General features: G+C 48.8%; 7 protein-coding genes across 7 annotated transcripts; 2 read left to right on the top strand and 5 right to left on the bottom strand.

The window, feature by feature from the left end:
• Nucleotides 1-307: 307 nt before the first annotated feature.
• P175DRAFT_0443178 (putative extracellular exo-polygalacturonase) lies at nucleotides 308-2,031 on the top strand (the record flags this gene model as incomplete). The annotated part of the gene is made up of 8 exons (XM_040894167.1): nucleotides 308-617; nucleotides 685-1,051; nucleotides 1,106-1,164; nucleotides 1,229-1,389; nucleotides 1,446-1,634; nucleotides 1,697-1,798; nucleotides 1,861-1,935; nucleotides 1,990-2,031. The coding sequence occupies 8 exons, from the start codon at nucleotides 308-310 to the stop codon at nucleotides 2,029-2,031; spliced, it is 1,305 nt and encodes a 434-aa protein (XP_040750237.1).
• A 761-nt stretch (nucleotides 2,032-2,792) lies between these two features.
• Nucleotides 2,793-5,594, bottom strand: P175DRAFT_0503662 (uncharacterized protein). Its single transcript, XM_040897679.1, has 9 exons — nucleotides 5,478-5,594; nucleotides 5,258-5,386; nucleotides 5,139-5,193; nucleotides 4,921-5,020; nucleotides 4,725-4,866; nucleotides 3,733-4,664; nucleotides 3,590-3,681; nucleotides 3,243-3,541; nucleotides 2,793-3,193 (listed from the first exon to the last, which is right to left on the bottom strand). Exons 2-9 carry the CDS (start codon nucleotides 5,340-5,342, stop codon nucleotides 2,814-2,816), a joined length of 2,085 nt encoding a protein of 694 aa, XP_040750236.1. The 5' UTR covers nucleotides 5,343-5,386; nucleotides 5,478-5,594; the 3' UTR covers nucleotides 2,793-2,813.
• Nucleotides 5,595-6,427: 833 nt separating this feature from the next.
• Nucleotides 6,428-8,584, bottom strand: P175DRAFT_0534625 (flavin-containing monooxygenase; the record flags this gene model as incomplete). The annotated part of the gene is made up of 7 exons (XM_040900152.1): nucleotides 6,428-6,621; nucleotides 6,679-7,371; nucleotides 7,429-7,497; nucleotides 7,553-7,718; nucleotides 7,768-7,932; nucleotides 7,990-8,183; nucleotides 8,281-8,584. 7 exons carry the CDS (start codon nucleotides 8,582-8,584, stop codon nucleotides 6,428-6,430), a joined length of 1,785 nt encoding a protein of 594 aa, XP_040750235.1.
• A 1,651-nt stretch (nucleotides 8,585-10,235) lies between these two features.
• On the top strand, nucleotides 10,236-16,112 carry P175DRAFT_0511289 (putative phenol monooxygenase; the record flags this gene model as incomplete). The annotated part of the gene is made up of 7 exons (XM_040898582.1): nucleotides 10,236-11,406; nucleotides 11,469-11,491; nucleotides 11,556-11,937; nucleotides 11,984-12,022; nucleotides 12,178-12,449; nucleotides 14,660-15,049; nucleotides 15,105-16,112. The coding sequence occupies 7 exons, from the start codon at nucleotides 10,236-10,238 to the stop codon at nucleotides 16,110-16,112; spliced, it is 3,285 nt and encodes a 1,094-aa protein (XP_040750234.1).
• Nucleotides 16,113-16,669: 557 nt separating this feature from the next.
• Nucleotides 16,670-18,913, bottom strand: P175DRAFT_0335233 (sugar porter family MFS transporter). The gene is made up of 5 exons (XM_040892862.1): nucleotides 18,549-18,913; nucleotides 17,744-18,480; nucleotides 17,392-17,678; nucleotides 17,214-17,329; nucleotides 16,670-17,158 (listed from the first exon to the last, which is right to left on the bottom strand). The coding sequence occupies exons 1-5, from the start codon at nucleotides 18,711-18,713 to the stop codon at nucleotides 16,871-16,873; spliced, it is 1,593 nt and encodes a 530-aa protein (XP_040750233.1). The 5' UTR covers nucleotides 18,714-18,913; the 3' UTR covers nucleotides 16,670-16,870.
• A 3,577-nt stretch (nucleotides 18,914-22,490) lies between these two features.
• On the bottom strand, nucleotides 22,491-22,952 carry P175DRAFT_0534619 (CVNH domain-containing protein; the record flags this gene model as incomplete). Its single annotated transcript, XM_040900151.1, has 3 exons — nucleotides 22,491-22,499; nucleotides 22,554-22,735; nucleotides 22,811-22,952. 3 exons carry the CDS (start codon nucleotides 22,950-22,952, stop codon nucleotides 22,491-22,493), a joined length of 333 nt encoding a protein of 110 aa, XP_040750232.1.
• An 864-nt stretch (nucleotides 22,953-23,816) lies between these two features.
• Nucleotides 23,817-24,227, bottom strand: P175DRAFT_0503649 (uncharacterized protein). Its single transcript, XM_040897678.1, has 2 exons — nucleotides 23,938-24,227; nucleotides 23,817-23,876 (listed from the first exon to the last, which is right to left on the bottom strand). Exon 1 carries the CDS (start codon nucleotides 24,199-24,201, stop codon nucleotides 23,938-23,940), a length of 264 nt encoding a protein of 87 aa, XP_040750231.1. The 5' UTR covers nucleotides 24,202-24,227; the 3' UTR covers nucleotides 23,817-23,876.
• Nucleotides 24,228-25,024: the final 797 nt, after the last annotated feature.

The raw sequence follows: 25,024 nt of genomic DNA, 5'->3' as shown, positions 1-25,024 counted from the left end.
AAACATGGGTCTCAGTTCCCCACAATCCCCCGACTCATACGCTTCGATCCCCCGGGTAATATATGTATTTTCTGGGGAGAAATCGAATTCCCCCGTGGGGAGAAAGGAGGGGAGAAAGGAGGGAGCAGATATAAAGCTCCCATCACCCTTGATTCCTTTCTTCTTTTAAATAAAAATTCTTCTTTTCGTGATTGATGACTGCGAGGAAATACACTAGCTAGCTATTCAAGCTTGAGGGTTCTGGGCTTTTCCCTTCTTTTTTTTGGTTTTTTTTTTTTTTTTTTCGTCCTCCTTGATCAGTGGGATAATGAAGTTCTCACATCTCCTCACCCAAGCAGTGAGCTTGTTGTCTCTGGGATTGACAGTAGAGGCACACTTTACACCCTCAAGAAACGATGCTGTCGGCCCTAAGCATGCATTCCGGCCCCTTCCTGAAAGTCATGGTCGGAAAAGAACCTGCCATGTGCGCAGCAATGGAGACGGAACCGATGACTCCAAGTATATCATGGCTGCGTTGAGGAAATGCAACAACGGTGGAAAGGTTGTGTTCGATCAAGACAAGGAGTATACCATTGGCACGGCATTAGACATGACTTTCCTCAAGCATGTCGACTTGGGTATGTCGCTCGTTGAGAAGGAGTACGTGCTACTTGTGTGATCACTTGGCCCTAATTCCACCTGCAGAGATCTTGGGACGAGTTGTCTTTACCAATGACACCGACTACTGGCAGGCCAACGCCTTCAAGCAAGTTTACCAGAACGCCACGACCTTCTTCCAGATCGGCGGAGAGGACGTCAACGTATACGGTGGAGGCACCCTGGACGGGAACGGCCAGGTCTGGTATGATCTCTATGCGGAAAACGCTTTGATCCTCCGTCCGATCTTGGTTGGCATCATTGGCCTCCGTGGAGGTACCATTGGCCCGCTGAAGCTGCGCTACTCGCCTCAGTGGTATCACTTTGTTGCCAACTCCTCGGACGTCCTTTTTGACGGCCTGGATATCTCGGGATACAGCACGAGCAAGAACACCGCGAAGAACACTGATGGATGGTGAGTGAGCCCGGGTCTAGACCTCTTGAATAAGGCTTGACATGTATGATTTAGGGACGTCTACCGCTCTAGCAATATTGTCATTCAGAATTCCGTGATCAACAACGGCGATGGTATGTGTGGCATTTCCCTGTTCACATTCAGCTTCAATTGACACACACACACACCCCCTCCTAGACTGCGTTTCCTTCAAGCCCAACAGCACCGATATCCTCGTCCAGAACCTGCACTGCAACGGCTCCCACGGCATTTCTGTGGGCTCTCTCGGCCAGTACAAGGGTGAGGTAGACATTGTGAAGAACGTTCTCGTCTACAATGTTTCCATGTTCAATGCATCTGTACGATCTCCCCCCCCCCCCCCCCCCCGGGCGCTTGACAACTCTAATTTGACTAGGATGGAGCCCGTATCAAGGTTTGGCCTGGTGTGTCGTCTGCCTTGTCCGAGGACCTCCAGGGAGGCGGTGGACTTGGCTCCGTCAGCAACATCACCTACGACAAGATGTACGTTGAGAACGTCGACTGGGCCATCGAAGTCACCCAGTGCTATGGACAGAGCAATCTGACCCTCTGCAACAAGTACCCGGTACGATATTCCCCCCCCCCCCTCCTTTCTGTCAGAGACGCATGCTAACACCAACGAAACAGAGCAACCTGACCATCTCAGACATTCACTTCAAGCACTTCACGGGAGTAACTTCCGCAAAACGCAGTCCGAATGTCGGCACAATTGTCTGCTCGAGTCCCAGTGTAAGCTGCCGTCCCCGCTTTGCTCAAGGAGAGACCCGAAGCAGCCACTGATGCAAAAACAGGTGTGCTCGGATATCTACGCGGAGGACATTGAAGTCGTTAGTCCAAGGGGCACCGATAACTTTGTCTGCACCAATGTAAGTCCTTAATCAACCTTTGTCTGGCCTTGGAGCTAACATTTGAAATCCTAGGTTGACAAGAGTCTGCTCGCTGTTAACTGCTCATCCGGTTAAATTGCGAAAAGGATAATATATATATATATATATATATATATACATGTACACACGCTCGGCGGTATTTTCGATACAACTCAGATCAATACTCCTTCATGAATCAAGTGAGATGAATATAGAAATATTTTGATTTTCGACACGGTCAATCACATCTACCTACTAGTTGCCCTATTTTCCAAGATTAGGTAGAAAAGCTTATCCTGCCTAGGGCACCGATCTAAACAGGGTGAATCGATTGGTTCATGAAGTAAAGCACGGTAGAAGCCGCATCGATTCCTCCCGTTATTTACAGGAATGACGTTGATGGGGATGGGGCTCTGGAAATCCGGAAATAGATTCAGTTCTACATTGAGAGATCCGTTTCTTTCTGCGAGATATCTGTTTGTATATTGTAATTGTCTGTCTGTCTGTACTCTGGAAGTGAGGTTTGTCATCGAATACTGCTCTGGTTTGGGTGTGCTGAGTGCTGGAGTGCTGGAGTGCTTACGATGGATGAATACTCTCGAGATAGATATCGATCAAGCGCGTCATAACAAGTTGCGTTCGTCGCGTGTCTTTTGAATGGCTTTTTTTTCTCATATTAGGCCCTCTAAAGTTGTTGCCCTTGACAATCTATATTAGGTAGTTAATGTACAACCCATGAAGGAGGCGCTGTCCTCTGTGCCAACCATCTTGCTTGCTGCATATATAGTTCCTGAACGCCAGTCCCCCAAAGCAGCCAGGAAAAAAAAAAAAAAAAAAAAAAAAAAAAAAAAAAAAGGATATTCGTTGCGTAAAGGCCATCAGTCGTTCTCGTCCTTCAATAGGACTTTCAGCTTTTCTAGCTTGTCCTCGCACCTCACCTCCATCTTCATTACCACGTCTACGCTCTCCTTCTTGGTAATAAGGAGCTGGGATACAAGCCAGAAGTTGTATCCGTTCTTGAAGAATCCCATCGACGCCCATTCGTGGCTGGAAACGGTGCTGCGGAGTGCCAACCAGTGGTCGCGCCAGCGCGATAGTGCCGTTCGAATGGCAGTCAACGTCGAGTCCTCCTGAATCAGGGAAGGTCGCCTTTTGCTCGACCTCGCGGAGCCAGCCTCGGATTTGGTAGAGGATCTCTGGGGAAATCGTAATAAGGGTGCCAGAACAGTCATGTGGGTGTTGATGAAAGCGTATAGAACTTAAGCAATTAGCCTGAATATAAGACGATGCAGCGAGGAGACCCATACCGTGGATGAGAATAAACATGTCTAGCACTGTTAGGGTTGCAATGATTTCCGAGGCCGGTATGCCTGAAGCGGTCTGGGAAGTTTCCTGGGCGTTGTAATCCTCGAATAAACTATCGAAGGCATCGGCTATGGTGATACCCCTGGAGACCTGGAAGTCTGGATCCGTAAATGGATGTTCCAAGGCAAAAGTGGATTCAAGACATGGGAACTCCCAGTGGCTTTCAGTGTGCGTCAAGTGACATGGGTAGTTTTGGTAAAATGAAAAGGCACAATCCAAGAGGGAAACCATATTCATGGTCCTGGTTCGGTTAGCTAGGACTTCTTCTTAGGCATCACAAGGCACATACCGGATACGGCACTGCCTTTGAATCCATATGGTTTCGTCCATACTATCCTCCGGGTTGTGATGATATCTAATCAATCCAATCCGGCGAGCAACCTTCAGATGTTAACAGCGGTAAAATTCCTCTCATTTTAAATAAGTCTGTACCTTGATAATTTCACTAAATCGATTTTCCATTGCTCGGTTTCGAGAGACGCGTCCCCCAGCCCAGTATTGCACGACCACCATCAGAAATCCGGCTTGGAAGTTTTGAAACTGAGGCCAGTCGAGGGCCCCATGGTCTGGATTCCGGTCTCCGCAAATTGTCCTGGCAATTTCAGATTCACACGAAAAGAGCTCGCTTGAGAAGACGAAAAGTTCGACGAAGTCAAGCACGCGCTTTGCAATGTAAAGCTCTCGCTCGTCCTTGGAGTACATAGCGCCCATGAAAATGACGGACGCGAGAAGAGGTAGAGAAACGGTTTCAGGATCAAAAGACGGGCAGTGTATCATTGTGCAGCTTGGTTGCCAGTATTTGAAATAGAGCGAAATAAACTTCCGAATTCGCCATGTTCTTAGGAGAAATGTGAGACTGGTTGAGATTTCCTCATGGAGCTTTGCGTCCAAAGGCACCAACCAAGCCCTTGATATAATCGCCTGAATCATGGCAGTCGCAAACGGTTTCTCGGGTTCATATGGTTGCTGCCCTGGATATCCCAAGCTATGATTTTGTTCAGGAAGGAGGGTGGCCTGGTAGCCAGCCATTCCGCCTGCATATGGATCGCCTACAGATTTATGGAGGTCGCCGAATGGACCATTGAAAAAGTCGAGGAAGGTATCCTGAAAGAAAGAGAGAGCGGTTGGTTCTGATTCGAGGAATGCTGGGTTCCAGCTTGTAGGGTCATCTTTTAGGTGGTATGGCAGCATGGAACTCTCCGCTTCCTCTTTTTGGTGATGGTAGTCGAGGCCACGAGTTCGATCACTCCGGGGAGGTAGGAGAAAATCCTCTGTGAAACTTTCCGTGCCTCTATTCAGCAAAAATTTGATCGATCCCCGGTCCGAAGGTCGGTCATAACCCTCATTTTTCACCGATGGAGAACCTGTCAAGATGAGACATGTCCTGAGAGAGAGAGAGAGAGAAGAAAGGGGGGACCACCAACCTGGAACTACGGGGGAATTTGAGTTGAAGTTAAGGTCGTTGCTGGCGGCTGGACTTGTCCAGTCCTTACTACATTCCAGGTTCCTCTTCACACAGGAGCTACAAGGCGTCTGCCCATCGCAGCGCAACTTCATGGAGGTACACTGAACATGATGATGAGTAAAATTCGACGCGAATGAAGCCCAGGACAAGCTCACTGATTGGCATGCATGTCGTCGTCTACCTCTCTGTCCAGTTTCGGGAATTTGACGGTCCCCACGTTTGGCGCAATCTGGGTAATGATCACGCAAATTATCACTGGGATCCCAGCATCAGCATCGTGCTCTGAGGGGGCGAGACGGACACCCTGTCGAGCCAAGAATAAAAGTTGATCTTATCTAGCGCACAGAGCGATCAAAGCATTCTAAAATCTTACCAGCGAGCAAAAGCTTCGTTGCAAAAAGTGCACAAATAAGGCTTCACACCGGAGTCTAAGCGGCGGATTTTGCTGGATTAGCGCAAACCCGAGGGGTGGGAACTGAGGCAGCAACGTACGTCGCAGATGGTGTCGTTTCAAATGATCAATGCGTGTGAAACCTCGTTGGCAGATTGTACAGCAGAAATGCTTACTTGGCTTCATGACGATAATCTGGGATGCATCGGGGAGGAGAGCGGAGGAAAATTCTGGGGTAAAGGAGAGGAGGGGTGCAGTAAGGTTAGTAGTTAGCAGTATTCAACGAGTGTCACGGTATGTACGGGGGATGGATGAATGTACAGAGGAAACCATGGAAATTATATCCCAAGGATTGGGTGTTTCTGGAACCGAGAAAATGGCGATATGAACACCACCTTTTAAACCCAAGAGAGATGAAGAAGTCGAGAAAAGGCAAAGAAGACAAAAGATATAAAGATGAAGAGAAAGAGAAAGAGATCAATCAACGACTACAGACGGGGAGAACAGCGACGAGGATGCAGAATTACCGTTTGGGTCTTGTCATCGACGAGGATGTTACCGTATTACCGTATTGTATCGACTCGGAGTCGGCTGCAAGAGTAGAGTGGACTTGCGGAGAGGAGAGTATAAGTGAAGTGGTCCCTGCAGCAACGACTCACGTATATCAAGGCCCACTTAGCGGCTGAGGTTCCATAAAATAACACTACAATCTTGACAATTTAATACTGAGAGATGGGGGTTTGAGAGGCACTATGTAGAGTCAATAATAATAATAATAATCTACACAACAGAGAATGATTGAAAGGTGAAAGGTGTCTCTGGTAATACCACCGGTAATACCCCGTATTCCATCTCGGAATACATTACGGCCCGGAGTACTTACAGAGGTACGCCACCACAGTTTCGCGTTTCATCTCCTCTCGTTCACATTGACAAACTTAACCTGCATCTGCACCACTACAGCGCCATCTAATAACTCAGGTTTCCTCTATATTGCTCTAAATAGGCAATCCCCCCCCCCCAATTCCTGACCATGCGTGGCGTTTGGCTTCCCCGTTTTGACCGCGAAGCAGCCTCCATCCAGCCCATGGGATGATGCTATCCCGGGAATACTATCAAAGACCCATAATGCGTATCAGTACTTCCTTCTCCAGAGGTTGATGGTTTGATGGAGAAAAAAAAGCAATATGGATCTTCCTCGCAAGGCGTTTCCCTAAGATTGCGGTTGCTGCCTACTACGGACCTAGCAGCAGCTTCAATGCCCCACTGCATTAGGGACTTCCCGTCTCTGCTGGTGGAAAGTCGACCTGTTCATCATCCAGATAGTCGACGTGGATGATCTTGTTTCTTTCGTCTTCCGTCCATCCGTCACCGAGCCAGCCATTCGGGTTATCATTCACATACTCATAGCTGTAATCCTCCCACCGAGGATAAGAAAGGACCTTCATCGAATGCAAGGACGAGCCTAGTTGGTGTTAGCACGGCGGAGTTCACCTACCTCAGCCGCGACAAAGATACCTACCAGGCCATAGTGCAGTGACTCTCCCGGCTTCTGTTCCTCCCTTGTACCAGCTCCGGCATTTGAGACTGAATACTGTCCGTGAGAAATACTGGTCACAGTGCTGAGTGAACCGCTCCACCGCCTCCCTTTTCACCTCCATCGATCGGATATTATCCCGCTGCATCTTTTCAACACAAAATGTTATGTAGTCGATTTCCTTTTCAATCAGGAGAAGTAAGTTGCCCTCGCCCAGAGCGGCATTGGGGCCGAGGCAGACGAAGTAGTTGGGGAATCCATCGATGGCCAGCGACAGATAGGTCTCAGGAGTATCTTCCCATCGCTTAGCTAATGAAATCCCGTCTTGACCAATGATGGGGAATCGGGGATTGAAGCTGGTGTCGAAACCCGTAGCGCAGACAAGGACATCTGTCGGGTGGTGTTTGCCATCCACCGTCACGATCCCGTCTTCGACGACTTTCGCAATTTCACTTGTGATCACTGCAACCTTGTCATCCGTAAGTGCTTCAAGATAACCAGGTCCAGGTGTAAGTCGACGACAGATTGGTGGGAAGGATGGCAGCAAATCATCATAAAGCTCCGGTTTTCTCGATAAACGGCGCTTCATGTGTTGAGCGAAAATATTCGTAGTTCCAAGTTGCTCGGGCGTGCCGATAAGCGTAGAGCCATGAACAGACTGCAGCTCTCGTTCGATATCTGACGATATTAGGAACAGTGTCGTGTCGATCTATGGGAACGTGTCACCAATCTCACCTTTGCGGAATCTCTGATACGCTGAGTGATCCTTTTTGAATATCTCGATCTCCTCTGCAGTAAAGGAAACTGGAACTGATGTCAGTAATATTCATTAATGGGTGGCTCGCTCAAACAATCTTACAATTCTCAAGTTCAGAACCACGCTTGTCAATGTGTTCCCGAGCGAATGTGGGCGAAAGCCAGGTCCTTCCTCTGATGTAGTGGTCGAGATGTGTCACCTTGGGCAACATTCCAGGCACTATCTGGATTCCACTTGACCCATTTCCTATCACGGCGACTCTTTTGGCCTATCGAGTCGTTTAGTTCGTCGCAATCGCAAGCCTGCGTGTCACTTACACTATAATCATAGCATTCATCCCAAGAAGCACTATGGAGCAGCTTCCCTTCGAAATTGTGAAGGCCTGAGATCTCAGGCCATTTCCATTGGTTTAATGCGCCGCTTGCGGAGACCAGTACATCGCATTGGTCCTGCAAAACCTCCCCGCTGTCGAGGTTTTTGACCTAGCGTTTGGAGGTTAGTTTAGGTACCTGATGTCGTGAAGTAAGTGATGTTCTAACCTCGAGTTGCCATTTGCTTTTAGCGTTGTCCCAAACTGCCCCAATAACCTGGTGTTTGAGTTTGACGTACTTCATACAGCCATACTTGTCTACTACACGCTTCCAATACCTGTGGATCTCTGGGGCTGCAGCATAAAACGTTGACCACTCCTTGTTCGGCTCAAAGGTAGCCTGATATGTGTGCGCGGGAATGTCTTACATTGACACAATTATCAGTCAACAAGTCTTCATTACAGCCTTTCAGGCGTGGAAGGGAACAGATTCAAATAGAAAAAGGATCTATATACTTACCGCATGCGCAACCCGGGTATCTATTCTCCAGCCAAGTGCCTCCAATATCTGCATTCTTCTCATACACGCAGATCTCTAGCTTGGAAACCCTCTGCCTCAAGCGAATCGAGGAGATTATCCCAGAAATCCCAGACCCAATGACCACAACCCTGATCGGGCGACTAGAATCAATTGAACGTTCTTCTACAGCCCACGGGCCTGATGTCCTTGCCTTACGCGCAGGAGCTTTCGTTCCAGGCGCCGTGCCTTTGTGACCGTTGGGCTCAGAGCCACCAAGGCCCAGGAATCGCGATAGGCGTCTCATTCTGCTTTGTTTGCTTGAGAAGAGCAAGGAAAAACCATTGTTAGGAGGGTATTTCAAGGAAGTATTTTACATGCGCCTTTCTGGGGGGAGGAGATTTATTAGTTCTAAACCCCCCAGAACGACGCTTCCCTCCGCCGGTAGCGGCGCCTTCCCCGTGCAGGCCAAAATAGGGTTGATTCAGATATTGATTCACAGCTGTTATCAATGACCTATTTTTATCTTCATTTCTTAGCCTTGGCTGTTCCGTGACTCTCGAGTTTTGCTGGGATAACTCACCAAGTGGATCCTAATTTACTAGGAGTTATGCGAGCTCCAACTTCTTTCCCTAGCGAATCCGAGGTTCGTCAGTGCTCCCCCCCCCCCCCCCAACACTCATATTGCGCGGAAACGGGGAAACAAGAAGCTTGTAACTGGTCTCTGCAACGTAAACTTGCAAGAAAAGCAGTAAGTACTTCCTTCGAAAACTTGAGGAGTTCGGCCACTGATTACTCAACGAGGATGGGGTCCAAATACGGGAAGTATGCATCGTTAGGTAGTGTACCTGATCTGATGTCTCTTCACGCTTACGACGGGAGCAATTATGTAGAGGGATGGCTGTGTGATTTAGAGTGAAAGCAAGGCAGGTTGTCCGATGGTTTCAGAGCACTGATGCTCCGTACTCGGTAACCGAATTCTAGAACGATCAACCTGGAGGCGGAATCGCACCGCTCCAAAAGAGATAAGGAGGGAGGCCCACATGGAGAAACCCCGGCAGTAACATACAGAGTGCCCCCTTCTCATGGGTGGCTTGTATTGACTATATGGCCTTCTTCCGAGGCTTATATCCACAAACATTGCGGTCCGAGCTCGGGAGTTCCATCACGGAAACGCCCCATTCCCCGCAGTGACGATTCTTAGTGATGGCATGTGGAATGTGCACAAGACTAGAAATCCGAGGTAAAACCGCTTCGTTCCCCAGATATATCCGGATATCCGTCGTTGTACATTTACTCCACTGATCGATCGCCAACAGACGAACCCAATCTTGATTCCACTCTACTCTGGTATATACGATATGGGATCGCTAATTTGTACGTACGGAGTACATAGTACTATACTGGTCTACAGAAATTGTGATTCTCACAGTCGTGCCGCTCAGTGGTATTCTCATCCCAAATATATATAGTGGCCAATGAATCCGGCTGCGCAAAACTACTGGGGGGCACATGTCAGGGGCAAAAAGCACAGGGATGATATTCTCTAGAGATTAATTTTCTGTCTCAATCAATATATCTACATAATGTAGGGCTCATAAATGCAGCACCCTACTACAGCCAGAGGTCGCAGATGATTCCACAACCAATCAGACCATAATTTAATACTCACGGACCAAGAGCCCAGGGCAAAGAAAGGGGGAATGTGGATATTCTTTCCCATCAGTCAGGTCTTAATAATTCAAATAAACTGGTCTATTTAGGCCGTTTCTCCGAGTAGTTCTGTCGATCATACTGAGTATAATAACCTTATACTAGAGTAGATTAACCGGCCTCGCTTTTTGTTTAAATACAATGCGTTGTCGCGCTTTAATTGAATTTCCTCAGTTCTCTACCTATTTATTTATTTATTTATTTATTTATTTATTTTCTATCAATCGTACAATTAAATCAAAGCAATGCCAGTGTTTACCGAGTACACTGCATCTTCTCGCGAACTGCGTGTTCTCCCTTCTTTTGCCGCGCCGCTTCCCCGTCTTTCCCCCGCCTTTACCCCCACTCAAAACAACAACAACAACAGTAACAACACTACTACTACTACTACTACTACTACTACTACTAACCCCGGCCAACTAGAACAATATGAAGTGGTCATCGTTGGCGCCGGCCCCGCGGGCTTAATGCTCAATCTACTACTCGCCCGCTACGGTCTAGATGACGACTCACTCCTCTGCGTGGATGCCAAACCGGGAACGCTGAAATCCGGCCAAGCCGACGGGTTACAGCCGCGGACACTCGAGGTCCTCAAGTCGCTGGGACTCGTGGACGAAATCCTCAACGATGGATGCCACATGGAGGAAGTAGCGTTTTGGAACCCCTCCGCGAACCCCGACGAAGTGATTGAGCGGACCTCCACCGTGCCGGATGTGAGTGTGCCTGCGCGGTACCAGCATGAGGTGACGATTCACCAGGGGCGGATTGAGCGGATCCTGGAGACGGATTTGCTGCGGTATTCGAAGCGCGGGGTGCAGCGGGATACGAGGCTGGTTTCGGCGAGGGTGGATGATGACGAGGATGAATTTCCTGTTGTGGCGGAGCTGGAGACAGCCGGGGTGAAGAGGGTGGCGCGCGCAAAGTACCTGGTTGGTGCGGATGGGGCGCATTCGGTTGTCAGGCGCGAGATGGGATTATCGTTGGAGGGCGAGTCGATGGATCATATCTGGGGCGTCGTGGATTTGGTCGTTGAGACTGATTTCCCGGATATTCGGAGACGCACGGCCATTCATTCGCCGGCGGGGTCGGTGATGATTATCCCGCGCGAGCGGATTGTGACGGGGGAGTACTTGACCAGGTTGTATGTGCAGGTTCCCCAGGCGGAGATGGAGCTTGTTGCTGAGCAGGGAGAGGCGGGTGCGAGTGGGAAAGAGGATGCTAGAGCGCGCAGAGCTCAGGTCACGCTAGAGGGAATCTTCCAGCATGCTGCAGAGGCGTTCAAGCCTTATTATATCAAGCCTAAGGAGGGCGGTGCTGTGGACTGGTGGGCGGCCTATCAGATTGGGCAGCGCGTGTCGGGGAAGTTCACTGTCCAGGATTCCAAGGGAATTAACAGAGTGTTTATTGTTGGAGATGGTATGCACAATCACCTCAACTTTTTTGGTTCAAGGATACCTCGCTAACAAATAACCTCATAGCTTGCCATACACACAGCCCAAAGGTACGTACTGCCTACTAAGCCTATTCAAGCCTCGAGGAGGTCAACCGATGCTGACGAAAGTTAGGCCGGCCAAGGCATGAACGTATCCATGATGGACTCGTATAATCTGGCCTGGAAGTTGGCCTACTCTATCCACGGCCTCACACCTGGTTTAGCAACGGCTGCAAAGCCTGACCCAGTCCTGGATACATATCACCTAGAACGCCACACAATTGCCCAGCAGCTCATCGAATTTGACCGTGCATTCTCATCCATGTTTTCCGGCAGGATCGGCTCAGAAAATGACGGTGCGGACGGTTTAACACATGAGCAATTCCTGGAGGTTTTCAACACCGGAAACGGGTTCACGAGTGGCTGTGGTATTGAATATCCTGAAAATGTGACGGTCGAAAAGACACTCGCAGCAGGTATCAATAACCCGATCCAAGGAACTGACTATCTACGCGGTATTCTTCGCCCTGGAAGAAGACTTCTGGATGTGAGGGTGAAGAGGCATGCGGATGGTAATCGACGCCATTTACAAGATGGTACGTTCTTGACCCCGTGTTTTCTGCTCGGATGACCCCTGAGAGACAAAAAGAAAAGAAAGAAACATAGAAACTAATATAATCCAACAACAGACTTCCTTTCAACGGGTCGATTTCGTATTCTGTGTTTGACTTCCGCGGATCTCTTGGACACACAAGGAACCTCCGCACCCGCCCTAAAAGCCCTGGGGTCCGTTCTACAGCGGTTCCCTGCGTCCATTATTGAGCAGGTTGTTATCCATCCTCGATTGTCGAGAGAATTTACATGGAAGGACGTGCCTCATGAGTTGAAACAACACTCAGAAATGCGGTTCTATAGTGGGTACGAGATCGATGACGTATATTCGACTTACGGCGTCGACCACAGCCATGGGGCTATAGCTGTCGTGCGACCGGATGGATACATTGGGACAATTGCAGCGCTGGATGATGTGAAGCGGGTGGAACAGTACTTACAGCAATGTATTCGGGCTATTTAATCGAAGTTGTTATGCAGGGCATGGATGCTATTGGTAGAATGTTGAGTACCATTATTTTGTATCTTTTGTAGCATATCAAGGAGTAGCAGGCATAAATAGTATCCATCGTTATTACCAGTTGATTTCTTGCTTTTATAGAATCCCGTCCCGCAGTGATACTAGTATATACTCATTCGCGGCTAAGTCAATCCTTCCCAAACCATTCCCATGTATCCTGTGAGGCAAATTCCATATCTATATACTTGTAGACATGTTACGGTAGATGGATTATGTGGTAATAACAATCTCTTCAGGAGCTCCAAGCTCCATTTTGCTCTATTTTCATATCTCTATCATGTAATGAATGTTTACGTTTTCCTAATACAGACTAAGAAGGTCAAATAGCACTTTAGTATACTTGCATCAATAACGCCTGGGGCCCTGAAAGCACTGGTGTGATATAGCCTTAATTATACCAAAAGTCGGAGAGAATACATCACAGTATAGTATTGTACGTGTTTGAACAAGCGCCGGTAGTCCTTGAAGCTATCGGTAACTTTGTCCAATATAACCAGGACCCCCAAGGCTGTCATCATCGGAACCTACCTCAAGCTACCCACGCCTAGTTAAATACCCTCAAGCAAACCAATTACTCTGGTGTTGTGAGTATGCCGGTTCTCGGGGCTGCAGCGCGCTGAGCAATGGACTGAATAAACACCTTCCGCGTCACAGTTCAAGCCGGAAATGACGAGGGAATAAACACTCTAACTACCTGATGACCTCGCTTGATATCCAGCCGATCCCTAAAACCTTGACTGATGCTTCGAATTCGCACTTGGGACGTTTATTTCCGATAAATCGGTTAGCGTTGGAACTAAGGTCGTGCGGTGGTCCGCTAGCTTCATCGCTCCCTTCTGGGTCTGAGTGCATTAGATTAGGTTGACCTGGGAATATATGTGTACTCCGAGGTTTCCAGTTAGGCAGCAGAAATCTGAACTAACTAGATCATGATTGCTGAGCAATCCGGCAGCATAACTCGACCCTGTAGCAGTATTTTCCAGAGTATGCAGTTAAAAATAGAGAGGCGACGGGATGATGACCAAAAAGTCGGCACTCGGCACGGTCTAGTATAGAACCCGTCAAAACAGTTCATTCAGACTTCACAGTTGGTACTCACCTCTTCCTCGGAGTGATAGATCAAGTATGCAATGGGACAACACATCCAGAGACATCAAAACATCTGTCTAGAGCGTCTTTACAACATGGAAAAAAAAAAGGCAAAATGCAGAATGGACGGCACGTGTCTTATCGATAAGGATATAACGTGACACCACGTGATATCAGAAATGCCGACTTCCGACTTGTTGGGGAGAAATTTCTGGGCTTCATCGCTGACGTTTGCAGCCTGCGCCAATCGCTGTCCAGCAGATGATGACGATGCCGACCAAAATGCGGTTCCTGACCGGGGCTTTGGGCATCTCCGGACGGGTCAGCCCGCTCTGGAAACGAAAAATTTCACTACCGGTCTCGGCATGGGGATGTATGTAGCTGATCGATCTACGGCATGACTCCACAGTCGGTGTTAATATGTTTTTATCACCGCTCACTCCCCTGTTTGGAGTCGGGAGGATGCGATATATACGGGGATTTGCCATACTATAAGATTATCTATCCCTGCCATTCTCCGCGAACATCTTCCACAGAAAACCTGGTCCTTCTGTGATTGAGATTTGACAGCCATGCCGGACCATCATGAACCTCATAGAGCTGGATCTCTCAACCGTGACTCAATGTCCTTATCCAGTTCGGACTCAGACTCCACCCTCTCAGATCCTAGGTCTGCCCAGATCCATCAAATCTATTCCGGTCGACATTTGGACGACCACTCTGTTTACCACAGCGATTGTGCCGATGATAATGATGCTGATGGCTTAGCTGACGACGTCGACCGCTCATCGCTGAAAAATAGTGTTGAGAAAGAGGTAGAGCCCGTTCTGGAAGTTAGAGGAGGAATAGTAAATGAACGAGATCTCGATTTAGAGGCAAACACACGCCAGGGCACATCTGGCCTGGAAAATACCAGAACTGCCCAATCAACTCGATCATGGGCAGACCGCAAACTTGTAAGTCAGAAACCATCTTGACCCCTCGGGGAACCCTCTACAGTATCTAACCGACGGCAGGTAACCTGGACTAGTCCACATGACCCCGAAAACCCTAAAAATTGGCCCATGAGGAAGAAGTGGGTGACTGTTATCATGGTTTCCTCGTTCACCTTTATTTCACCTGTCACCTCCTCTATGGTTGCGCCCGCTCTGGCTGCGCTCGCGGCGGATCTGCACATAACTAGCTCAGTTATCTCGCAACTTACTCTGTCGATTTTCGTCCTTGCCTATGCTGTCGGACCGCTGTTTCTCGGCCCTCTTTCCGAAATCTACGGCAGAGTGATCGTTCTCCAGCTCAGCAACTTGTTCTATCTCGTCTTCAACATTGCGTGCGGAGTATCTCGAACCAAGGTCCAGATGATCGTTTTTCGATTCCTAGCTGGTCTCGGTGGTAGTGCACCGCTAGCAGTATGTGTGTCGCTTCTCCTTTGATACGTACGCACCAGGCTCTAACGAGATACAGATCGGTGGCGGTGTTCTCTCGGACTGCTTTATACCCGAGCAACGAGGTAAAAGTATGGCTATTTACAGTCTCGCGCCTCTTCTCGGCCCAGCCATCGGCCCAATTGCCGGTGGGTTTATTGCTGAAAACACAACTTGGCGCTGGGTATTCTACGCCACTTCGATTGCCGATGGTGTCATCCAGGTTGCAGGCTTCTTTTTGCTCAATGAGACCTATGGCCCCAAAATTCTCCGGGACCGTGCCAAGAAAATCCGCGCGGAAACCAACGATCCCGCCTACCAAACCGAAATCGAAAGACAGGGCAAACCACTGTCAGAAGTGCTCCGTACCGCTCTCGTCCGTCCCTTTCGCCTCCTCGGCACACAGCCCATTGTGCAGGCTCTCGCGCTTTACCTCGCCTACACCTACGGTCTCATGTATCTGGTGCTCTCGACCTTTCCCACTCTCTGGACCAGCCCTGATTACTACAACGAATCCACCGGCATCGGCGGCCTAAACTACATCGCAATCGGACTGGGCTTCTGGGGCGGATCCCAGATCTGTGCCCCGCTGAACGACCGCATCTACCGCCGTCTCAAAGCTCGCAACAACGGTGTCGGGAGGCCCGAGTTCCGGGTGCCGCTGCTCGTTGTCGCTGCATTTATGACACCCGCGGGGCTCTTCATCTACGGCTGGACAGCACAGAAACACACGCACTGGATCGGCCCCGATATCGGCGCCTTCCTGTTCGGCATGGGCACCATCGTTGCCTTCCAATGCGCACAGACCTACATGGTTGACGCGTATACGCGATTCGCCGCGAGCGCGCTCGCCGCCTCCGCCTGCATGCGTTCCTTGGCAGGATTTGGATTCCCGCTTTTCGCGCCGTATATGTACGACGCCCTTCACTACGGGTGGGGGAATAGTTTGCTCGGGTTTGTTGCTCTTGGGATAGGGAGTCTCGCGCCGATCTTCCTCTGGAAATATGGCGAGGTGTTGCGGAAGAAGAGTCCGTATGCGGCCGGTTAAACAAGCGCAAGCGCAAGCGTGGGTTGGTGGGTTGGTTGGTTTCCTTGCCTTGCATTTACAGCGGGGGGAGGGGGGGGGGGGACGGCTTAGATACGTATATATATATATATCATATCATATCATATCATATCATATCCTATTATAATTTAATATCATCAAGCAGCTGGTCTTCACCTACACTGTCTCCGACTATGCACATACATACCGTATCTTATATACATGTACTGCAGTTACAGGTAAAACGGTACCTGAGCTTCTTACAAATTCAAAAGCCCTGCCTAAAATCTGCCTCCCTCAAGTACTCCGTACTCAGTCCCTATACTGTGCAGTACATACGTACATACATACATAGGTAGGTAGGTAGGTAGACATAGATAGCCACCAACTCAAAACCAGAATAATAATGAATGAATGAATGAATGAATTATTCAATGTCCCTGTGTAGGGCTGGATTAGAATCAATTACATGGCGGAACCAAAATATAAAATATAATGCAGCGGATGTTTGAAACAAAGCATGCTCCATAGCATCAGGGACACAATTTTAAGCTTGCGGGTTTACTAGGGTCTGGAGGCATTTAACTCATGAGACGTACATAAAATTAATGTTTCAGTTATAGTAAGGCGTAAAAATAATCAGGACATAATACATAGCTAGTGGTATCTGGGATATCGCATATCGGTGTAAAAGAGGAATATAAGAGGTATTAAGGGTTAAACGGGTTCTGCATCCATTAGGAAGCAGCGAACCCTATAGCTTACGCCTGAGCGGCAACGTCCTCGACAGTCTTGACGCCAAGCTCCTTGTCGACGAAACCCATATCAGTGGCAAAGGTGCCGTGAGGCTTCCACTTGGCAGATGTACGGGGGGTGGTTTCCTCCATCATCTTGTCAACCTGCTCCAGGGTGAGACCCTTGGTCTCGGGGATCAGGAAGTAAGTGTAGACAAACGCGCAGGCACACAGGGAGCCCCAGATGAAGAACACCTTGGACTGCAGGTTACCCTTGTCGGTGTCCACCATGTAGGGAGTGATGACGGCGATGATCTAGAGACTTCGTTAGTTTATGAACTAAATGGCACGAGCTCCAGAGGAGACTTACGCAGTTCCAGAGCCAGTTGGAAGCAGTGGACAGAGCGACACCACGGGAACGGATGGGCAGAGGGAAGATCTCGCCAATAACAACCCAAGCACCAGGACCCCAGGTAGAGGCGAAGACTATGGTACCGTATTAGCTGAGCGCCCCATTTGAGGCAGTTTATCGATGTCGGTGGACTTACAGAAGATGTAAATACAGATGAAGGAGATCTGGGCGCTAACAGCCTTGGTGTTGCTGCCATCAACAGTACCAACAATGGCGACGATGAACTGGCAGATGACCATGCCCAGAGCACCCCAGAGGAGCAGAGGACGACGACCCACCTTCTCCATGGCGTAGAAAGAGATGGGGGTGGAGAAGACGTTGACGATGGTGGTGATCATGCTGATCAGGAAGGGATCGTTAATGGTTCCGAGGGACTTGAAGAAGGTGGTTCCGAAGTAGAAGACAAAGTTGACACCAGTCCATCTGTCAATGAGTTAGAAAAAATCAAGTAGAAAAGAGAAAATTCAGGTAAGACACAAAGAACGTACTGTTGCATCATCTGCAGAGAGGTGCCCAGGATGGTACGGCGCAGGTTGCTGTTGGGGGACCAGAGGCTGCCGCGGAAGCAGCTGATCCAGGTGGAGAAGTAACCACCTTGAGGAATGGCCTGCATTTCGTACTCGTTGTTGGCGACGATTTCCGCGAGCTCTTCCCTGATGTACTGAGAGTCCTGGGGCTGATCACGCACACGGGCGAGAACCTCAGCGGCCTTGGCCAGATCGCCCTTGCGGACGAAGTAACGAGGAGACTCGGGGAGGAAGAACAATCCAGTAGCGAGGATCAAGGCCCAAAGGAGCTGGAGGCCGATGGGGATACGGTAGGAGCCAGAGTCGGTGCGGTTCTCAGTACCGTAGTCGACGCAGGAGGCAACCATCAGACCGATGGTGACGCAGAACTGGTAGCCAGAGACAATGGCACCACGGACCTTGCGGGGCGCAATTTCGGACATGTAGAGAATAATGATGGCAGAAACGAATCCAACACCAAATCCGGCAATGACACGGCCAACGACGAGAAGAGCCAGGGCAGAGGAGGCAGTCTGCAGGATGACACCCACCATGAAGATACCGCACCCACTGATAATGGTGGTACGACGGCCAAACCAATCGGCAAGATCACCGGCAATAAGAGCGCCAAAAAAGGTACCAGCGGAGAGAATAGAGGTGATGAGGGACTTGTGTGAGGAAGAAATAACAAATTCAGCAGCGGGAGTAGTAGCCTGGTCCTATATTGTTTGGGGGAAAAAATTAGCAACTATCCAGCACAAGCATGGTGCACCCCAATCCAACGCACCTTTCCAGTAAATTGGTGAATGAAGTAGTTCATGCCCATGACACCACTGATATAGCCCGAATCGTAACCGAAGAAGATACCACCAAACGCAGCGAAGGCGCACATCATGTAGGTCTTCATGGTAACGGGGGCCTCGACCCGCATTGTAGCGACTCCGTCAGCCATTGTGACAGGGGGTGTTGGAAGTACACAATAGTAAGAGCTTGTCTATTCTCAGAGAAAGAAAGGGTGTATGAATCCAGGTAACCAAATCCGGGAAGCTAAAAAAGAGTAGATAATAAAGAAACAAAGATGAGGTGCAGGGACAGAAAATGTCAGCTGGGGAGGATAATCAAGACAATTTATAGCCTGTTTGCAGGAGAGCTCGATCTGCCCAGAATAATAGAAATTTCTCCTCCTCCCCTCGCCGTTTCCCCATAATGGTTGAAACCATGAGTCCATCGGCTTAGGATCGGGTTCCGGGGAATCGCCCACGGGGAATGAATGCACCTGGCAACTCGGCTCCACAAGTCCACGGGTCATGCATAGCCAAAAAAATTTTCATTCTCGCCCCATATGTCAATCTATTAGACTACACAGTAATCTTGAAAGACGCCACCGGGAGGTTTGATTTGCCATTGGTTAATCGCTTGGATAGACCTACGTAGGTACTTCGTACTCCATAGGTAGACCGGCATAAACAGCGCAGGTGCGGGAAAAGTCTTCCCCAGAGAACTAACACGCTTCGATCAGAAAAAGGAAAGAGCATGGGCATCGCAGGGGGCTCACAGAGGTGCCTTCCCGGCTTTGCTGATAGGTCGTATTCTGAATTCCCCCCATATCGAAGTTGACTGGGGGCGGGTCTTCGTCCAACCTAGGCTGACCCTGCATGGAGGCAACCACGGACTGAGAAGTGAGCGAACAAAGTACGGAGTAGACCCGATGCTATGAGGACACTAATTTGGCATGTAAGAGATGATTGGACTGAGATCCATGGCAAGAGGTGGAGCCAGGAAATTTCAGCCAAACAGAAACTCGGGTCTGCATCGGACGGACATTCGGGCTGGGGACAATTCATAAAAACAAGTAGTCGGTGGTCTTGACGAGGTCAAGAGAGAGCGAGAGAGAGAGAGAGAGCGAGAGAAGTCAGAATTGAGCCAAAGTTTGGTTGATGCCAAAATTGCCAGGCTGCACGGCCATATTTCCTTGATTAGGTTAGTCTCCGTTTCAGGTAGATTGTGATTGGATAATAGTGACAGGGGTAGGAAAACTGACCTATCATGTGCGAGAATCTAAAATTATCTCCATTACACTAGGCTATATATGGCTAGAGTGACTCAAGTCACGGGGTTGTATTACTACAAGGTATGGCACAATACATCACGTGTATTAGATCAGGTGCGGAGAATTTTTTTTTTTTTTTTTTTTTTTTTCCCCAATCTGGGGCTCAAAAATCAGCTTCGTTTATTCTTAGAAATTGTGTCTCTAACAAACCAAAGGAACCCGGTTTTCAGGCTCCTGGAAGTTCCTGATCAGTTCTCAGATACTCTTGTCCCTGATCTGAGTTGAAAGCCCTATCCCTAACTCAACAACCATCATGATATCCGAACTTGGAACAGCCACATTGCGCAACATCAAGACAAGACTTAAGCCTCATAGAAACTAAAATCCTTGGGATAATACTACCTAGGTACGGAGTACAGAAAACCTAAACCCGATGACTTGCCAGGATGTAACCTTAATGATAACGTGGACGGTGGCGCTCTTAGATCCAATACCAGTCCGCCTAGCCTCTGGAAGGCGCCACTTGTCTTTGCGCCAACTCTGGATTCATGAGTCAATATTATTATTTCTACGGAGAGAAGAAGAAAGAAAGAGCTGCTCGGACGTGGTTTGGAAGTTGGAACTCGTGGTATGTAAGCCACAAAAAAGCCAAATCAGTTGATACTCGGGGTTCTGGTCGTGCCTCGGCCTCTCCAGAGCTAGAAAATTTCTAATCCATTAGTTAGGCGTCCCCTCAGTCCCTTCGGCCCCTAACCAATGGCCGAAGCTGAACCGGGAGTGGTCGCGGACCTCGCCGAGAGCCATGCCTGGCAAGTAGCTCGAGGCTCGTGGTCAATCCCGAAGGATCGGTTTCTCGACGATGCTCCATACTTGTCTCACAATCCCGGGAGGGATATGAATTTACTCTCTTACTTTCCCCTTGGAGGCTAAAAGACTACGGAGCTTGTGTAGGTAAGCATTCGGTGATCAGACTTGCTATATTCGGATAACATGCCTATAGAGTATTTGACATCCCCAGTCCTCCTGACTTCCCCGAACTAAACCTCGGCATACTGAACTTGACAGTCGACACCAGTTTCCCCTCCAAAATCAAAAAAAATAAAATAAAATAAAATAAAATAAAATAAAAATATGTTGTGAACATATATAAACAGGCATTCCCAATAAACGCCCCCCCCCTCTCCCCGGGTTCGACGGTCGTCGCTTACAACTTCCCCAATGCCGAGCATAACACACACACACACACAAACATCACATCCCGACCCGAGAGTCCGAACCTGGGTCATCATGGGTGGTTGCTGACTCGCAGTTTTTACGGTTTGCTAACTTTGCTTACAGCGCTAGTGTCTCCTCAACCGCCCCCGAGAAGGCTTGAACTCCAATAATACCCCGTCGTTGACTTTTTGATGCGGGGAATCATGTAAAAAAGGAGGTCGAGGAAATGAAACCCCAAGAATCAAGAGAACACAATTCTGTTTGAACCCAGCAATGCCCAGGGATACGTGCCCATGGTTCGAATCCGGTGAGTGTTTTGCGTCAATGGGGATATCATCAACAGCTGCCAGGCCGGGTTATCGATGGAGCACTCACTGCTCAGTTCAAAGGAAAATGATATTAAGGACCAGGCTTCCGAGGGTAGTGAACGGCCCATGTTACAGCCCACTGTGCACTACCTAGTTAATGTTTCTCCCTTAGTCTGCCAACCAGGGAGGGATCTCTTCTTCCCATTCGTGTATTGCTCCGTGCCTAGTGCAGGAGATCTCGTCCTGTCTCTCTCTTCTACACCGCTGCCACATACCTTACTACCGTACACAGTCACTTCAAGATTTCAGATGGTTATCCCACAACCTGACCAACCAGCCACAGCCCCATGAAGTCGTCTGACTCCGTTTTTACCTCATCTCCCTCACTTTAGACCGACTGTCTTCTTTCATACTGGGTCTGTTGCTCGCAGCCTCTCTTGATAAGCATTAACTGGGAAGGGAGTGGACCAGATTGATGTGGAAGAAGAACATGACCACCGAAGCTTCGAGGAGCATTAATGGCAATTCTTACCTCAGAGGAGACAAGCCTAAATTATTCCTCTTGAGGCCGAGACAATAAATCTTGAACATACGTGGGAGCCTATCGGGTCTTTTTCCCGTCTTCTCGAAGCACATCTGCTCTAGGTTGTCTAACGGGAAATATTTTGAATGGGTTACTTACAAGCTCAGACCCCATCCTGTTGGTAGCCTGTAGTATGTACATATGACTCTGACTCTGACTTCATAATGCAATTAGTTCCCTTTTCTTGCCTGTCCATCTTCACTGTATTCTTTAAACTGCATCGCTGACCCAATCTATCCCAACCTCAGGCCATGATCCTGCCCTTTCTCCTCACGCTTCCTCTACTCTGCTGCTCTTCTTAACCATTCAAAGTTCAACTACCCAAGTGCATGACACGTAAGAAGCCCCTATTAATCCTTCCAGCTCATGAGATTCTATCACTCGATGGCGGGGTGGCCAACTCAGGCAGAAATTCCGCTAGTCTCAACCGATGACGCTGTGGCTGCCCAGTTGAAGAAATCGACTACATTACTGTTAAGAATTTATGCTAAATTCAAGTTCGCTAGAAATCTTGCTAGTCCACGCCTTTTCTCTGTAAGATACATACATGCCATGCACCCCGCATGCCCCTCCTCAAGGTCCCTAAAACATCCACAATCAGCCGCCCGAACCCGCAAATCAACACAGCCCACCTACCATGAATTTCAAATGACCGTCGACATTCATAATTTTGTCCGCCAGGAAAAGCCCTTGAAGACCACGCGACCCTCCATCTTTCATGGCCAAGTCGGCCGTCAGCTTGGGGCCGCGCTCCGTGAACTCAAGCTGGACGTTTCTGGCGGTCTCGGTGAAATTGTGACCGCCCCAGATGAACCATCCTATGTCCCGTCAGCAGAATGTCCTCGCGTGCTGTGCTGTGTTGTGCTGTATAGCATGGAGCAGAGTAGGTATACCGTCTGTGTTGCCAACATGGTCGTCTAGCCTGATCCGCCTCGGGCACAGATTCCCGTGGTTATCTTTTACCTGGGCATTAAGCCAGGTGGAGCCATTCTCGTGGCTGATTCTGAGATCCTGAGAAGAAAGATGGAAGGACATTTTTTTTTTTTTTTTTTGTCGTCGGGCAGATTTGGGGAACGGAATACGAATTGGAAGAGGGTCGAAGTAAAGGTATTTATGTACTCCTCCGTACAGTACATATACGAAGCACACCGCTTTACTGTGGAGTCAATCGGCATGGCTGCCCTACGAGCAGGCAGCGATAACCTCGTGATGCAGGTGGCATATTCGACTTACTGCAGTTTGTTCTACACACCCAGGGAGGGGATTTCCCAAACTAGCAAAATAATGTCAAGAACCCAGCAGAGTGGCTGTGTTCGCCTCTGAAATACCTCCGTTCAGGGTCCACTCCTGACACCGCCACCACTCTCTCCACGCTGATATATATATATAGCTAGTAATGCATGTCATGGCATTCTCCAGCATGTAGAAGTGAGCTAGCTGACTGATATAGATCTACTCAGCCACAAAGCTGCACAGCTACGGTACCACAGTATGACCCGGCTGGTTCGACCCACATCTATCCAGGCTTCACCCGGGAAACTCAGCTTCGGCACGGGTAATGCACATCTGAGAGGCGCAGGAAAATCCCGGGAGTATGAATAGTGCATACTGTGCACGAGTATCGACCCTGCTGATTGATGTTTATATCTATTAACCAGATACCAGGGTAGGTAGAGTTCACTCCAGGGCATTTAGAGGACTGAGATCTTTATATACATACAGGTATACATATATAGAAAATCGAATATCAATCCCTGGTGCAACTCATAATTATCATCTAAACTTGTAAAGACAAGTCATCGTGTGCTAGTGGATAGAGGAAGAGTAGCCACATTTAGTCTATTGTGCATTTAATCTGTCTAACTTTGCATTAAGTATATCTTCATACAACATCGATGTGTCGTCAACGCCTAACCCGCGTCCAAGTCAAGTGCCATCCAAAGAGGATCCCACAACACCCTAGTCCCATTAGCATCCATACCTACAACCTGGAAAAAAAAAAAGACACAACATAACGTACTTAGTGCAGCTTGTCGAAATCACAGATAGGGTCTAGAATCTTGAACATGTCCGTGAATGCATCTCCGTAGCCTTTATCCGTGGCCATATCGTTCGAGCAGTCCAGCAGGTAGCAAACGGTGAGGTTTCCGTTCATGCCGGCGTTGAGGTCTGTCGCTAGATGGTCGATGCAATCCTGGAAAACAGACGCCTCGATCTTGTCTTTGCTGGTTTCTGCGGTGGCTGTGGCGGCGAACACGGCCAGTGCTGTGACGAGGAACTTCATGTTGAAGGCGTTCGTCTATGTATGCAATCGTTAGTCATGGAGTCAGTCAGGGCCATGTGGAAACATCGGTAAACAACATACTAGTTCGGTCGTGCTTGGGGGTATATCGGTACGAGGTGGACAGCTGGGGATTGGGGACTGTTGGCGTGACTGCTTATTTATATAGTGCATATTTTAACCTTGCATTGTTTATGTCTACATTGATCGACGCAATTCTCGGGTTCGGGAGTTATGCCCTTGCAGGAGTAGGACTTTGTTGTTTAATTAGGCTCCTTCCTAGAAACTCATGCACTGCTTGACTGCTTTATGACCGTCAAGTCGATAGGATCAGTGGGCACTATCAAAGCGAGAATCTGCCAGTATGCTCCTGACAGCTCCATCGGTGTTGCATTGGAAATCAGCCACGCAGAGTTAATCGAATCCGCGTGAAGGTGGATGGAAAGTACCATCAACAGACTTGAATCTGCCGGCAAAGGAGTCGAAACGCTAACCAACGGGGGTTGCAAATATCCCTTGCTTAGGGGTTTAGGGATGCCTCTGTTGGGGTCTTTGCACTGGCATACCCTTGAGGTGAGATGCACGATGTTTCGATAACTTGGTGTAGCAGCTTGAGTAGCTTGTAAAACCTATCATTATCCTAGGCGAGAACGATGGATTTGCAAGCTGCAGATCCCGACTTCATAGACATTAGACCTGGTACAAGGGATGTGTTACCTGCACAACGCACGGCATGTCGTACGGTCATGAATCTAGGGGTTTGCATCAGAGAATATGGCCACAATATATACCATACCGTCACGAAGCCATCCATGCACAGTATTAT

The sequence above is a fragment of the Aspergillus ochraceoroseus genome (assembly GCF_002846915.1).
Source record: "Aspergillus ochraceoroseus IBT 24754 chromosome Unknown P175scaffold_7, whole genome shotgun sequence".
In the NCBI taxonomy this organism is placed as follows: domain Eukaryota; kingdom Fungi; phylum Ascomycota; class Eurotiomycetes; order Eurotiales; family Aspergillaceae; genus Aspergillus; species Aspergillus ochraceoroseus.
The sequence above is the reverse complement of the archived record's forward strand: the minus strand, read 5'-3'. Positions and strand labels throughout refer to the sequence as shown.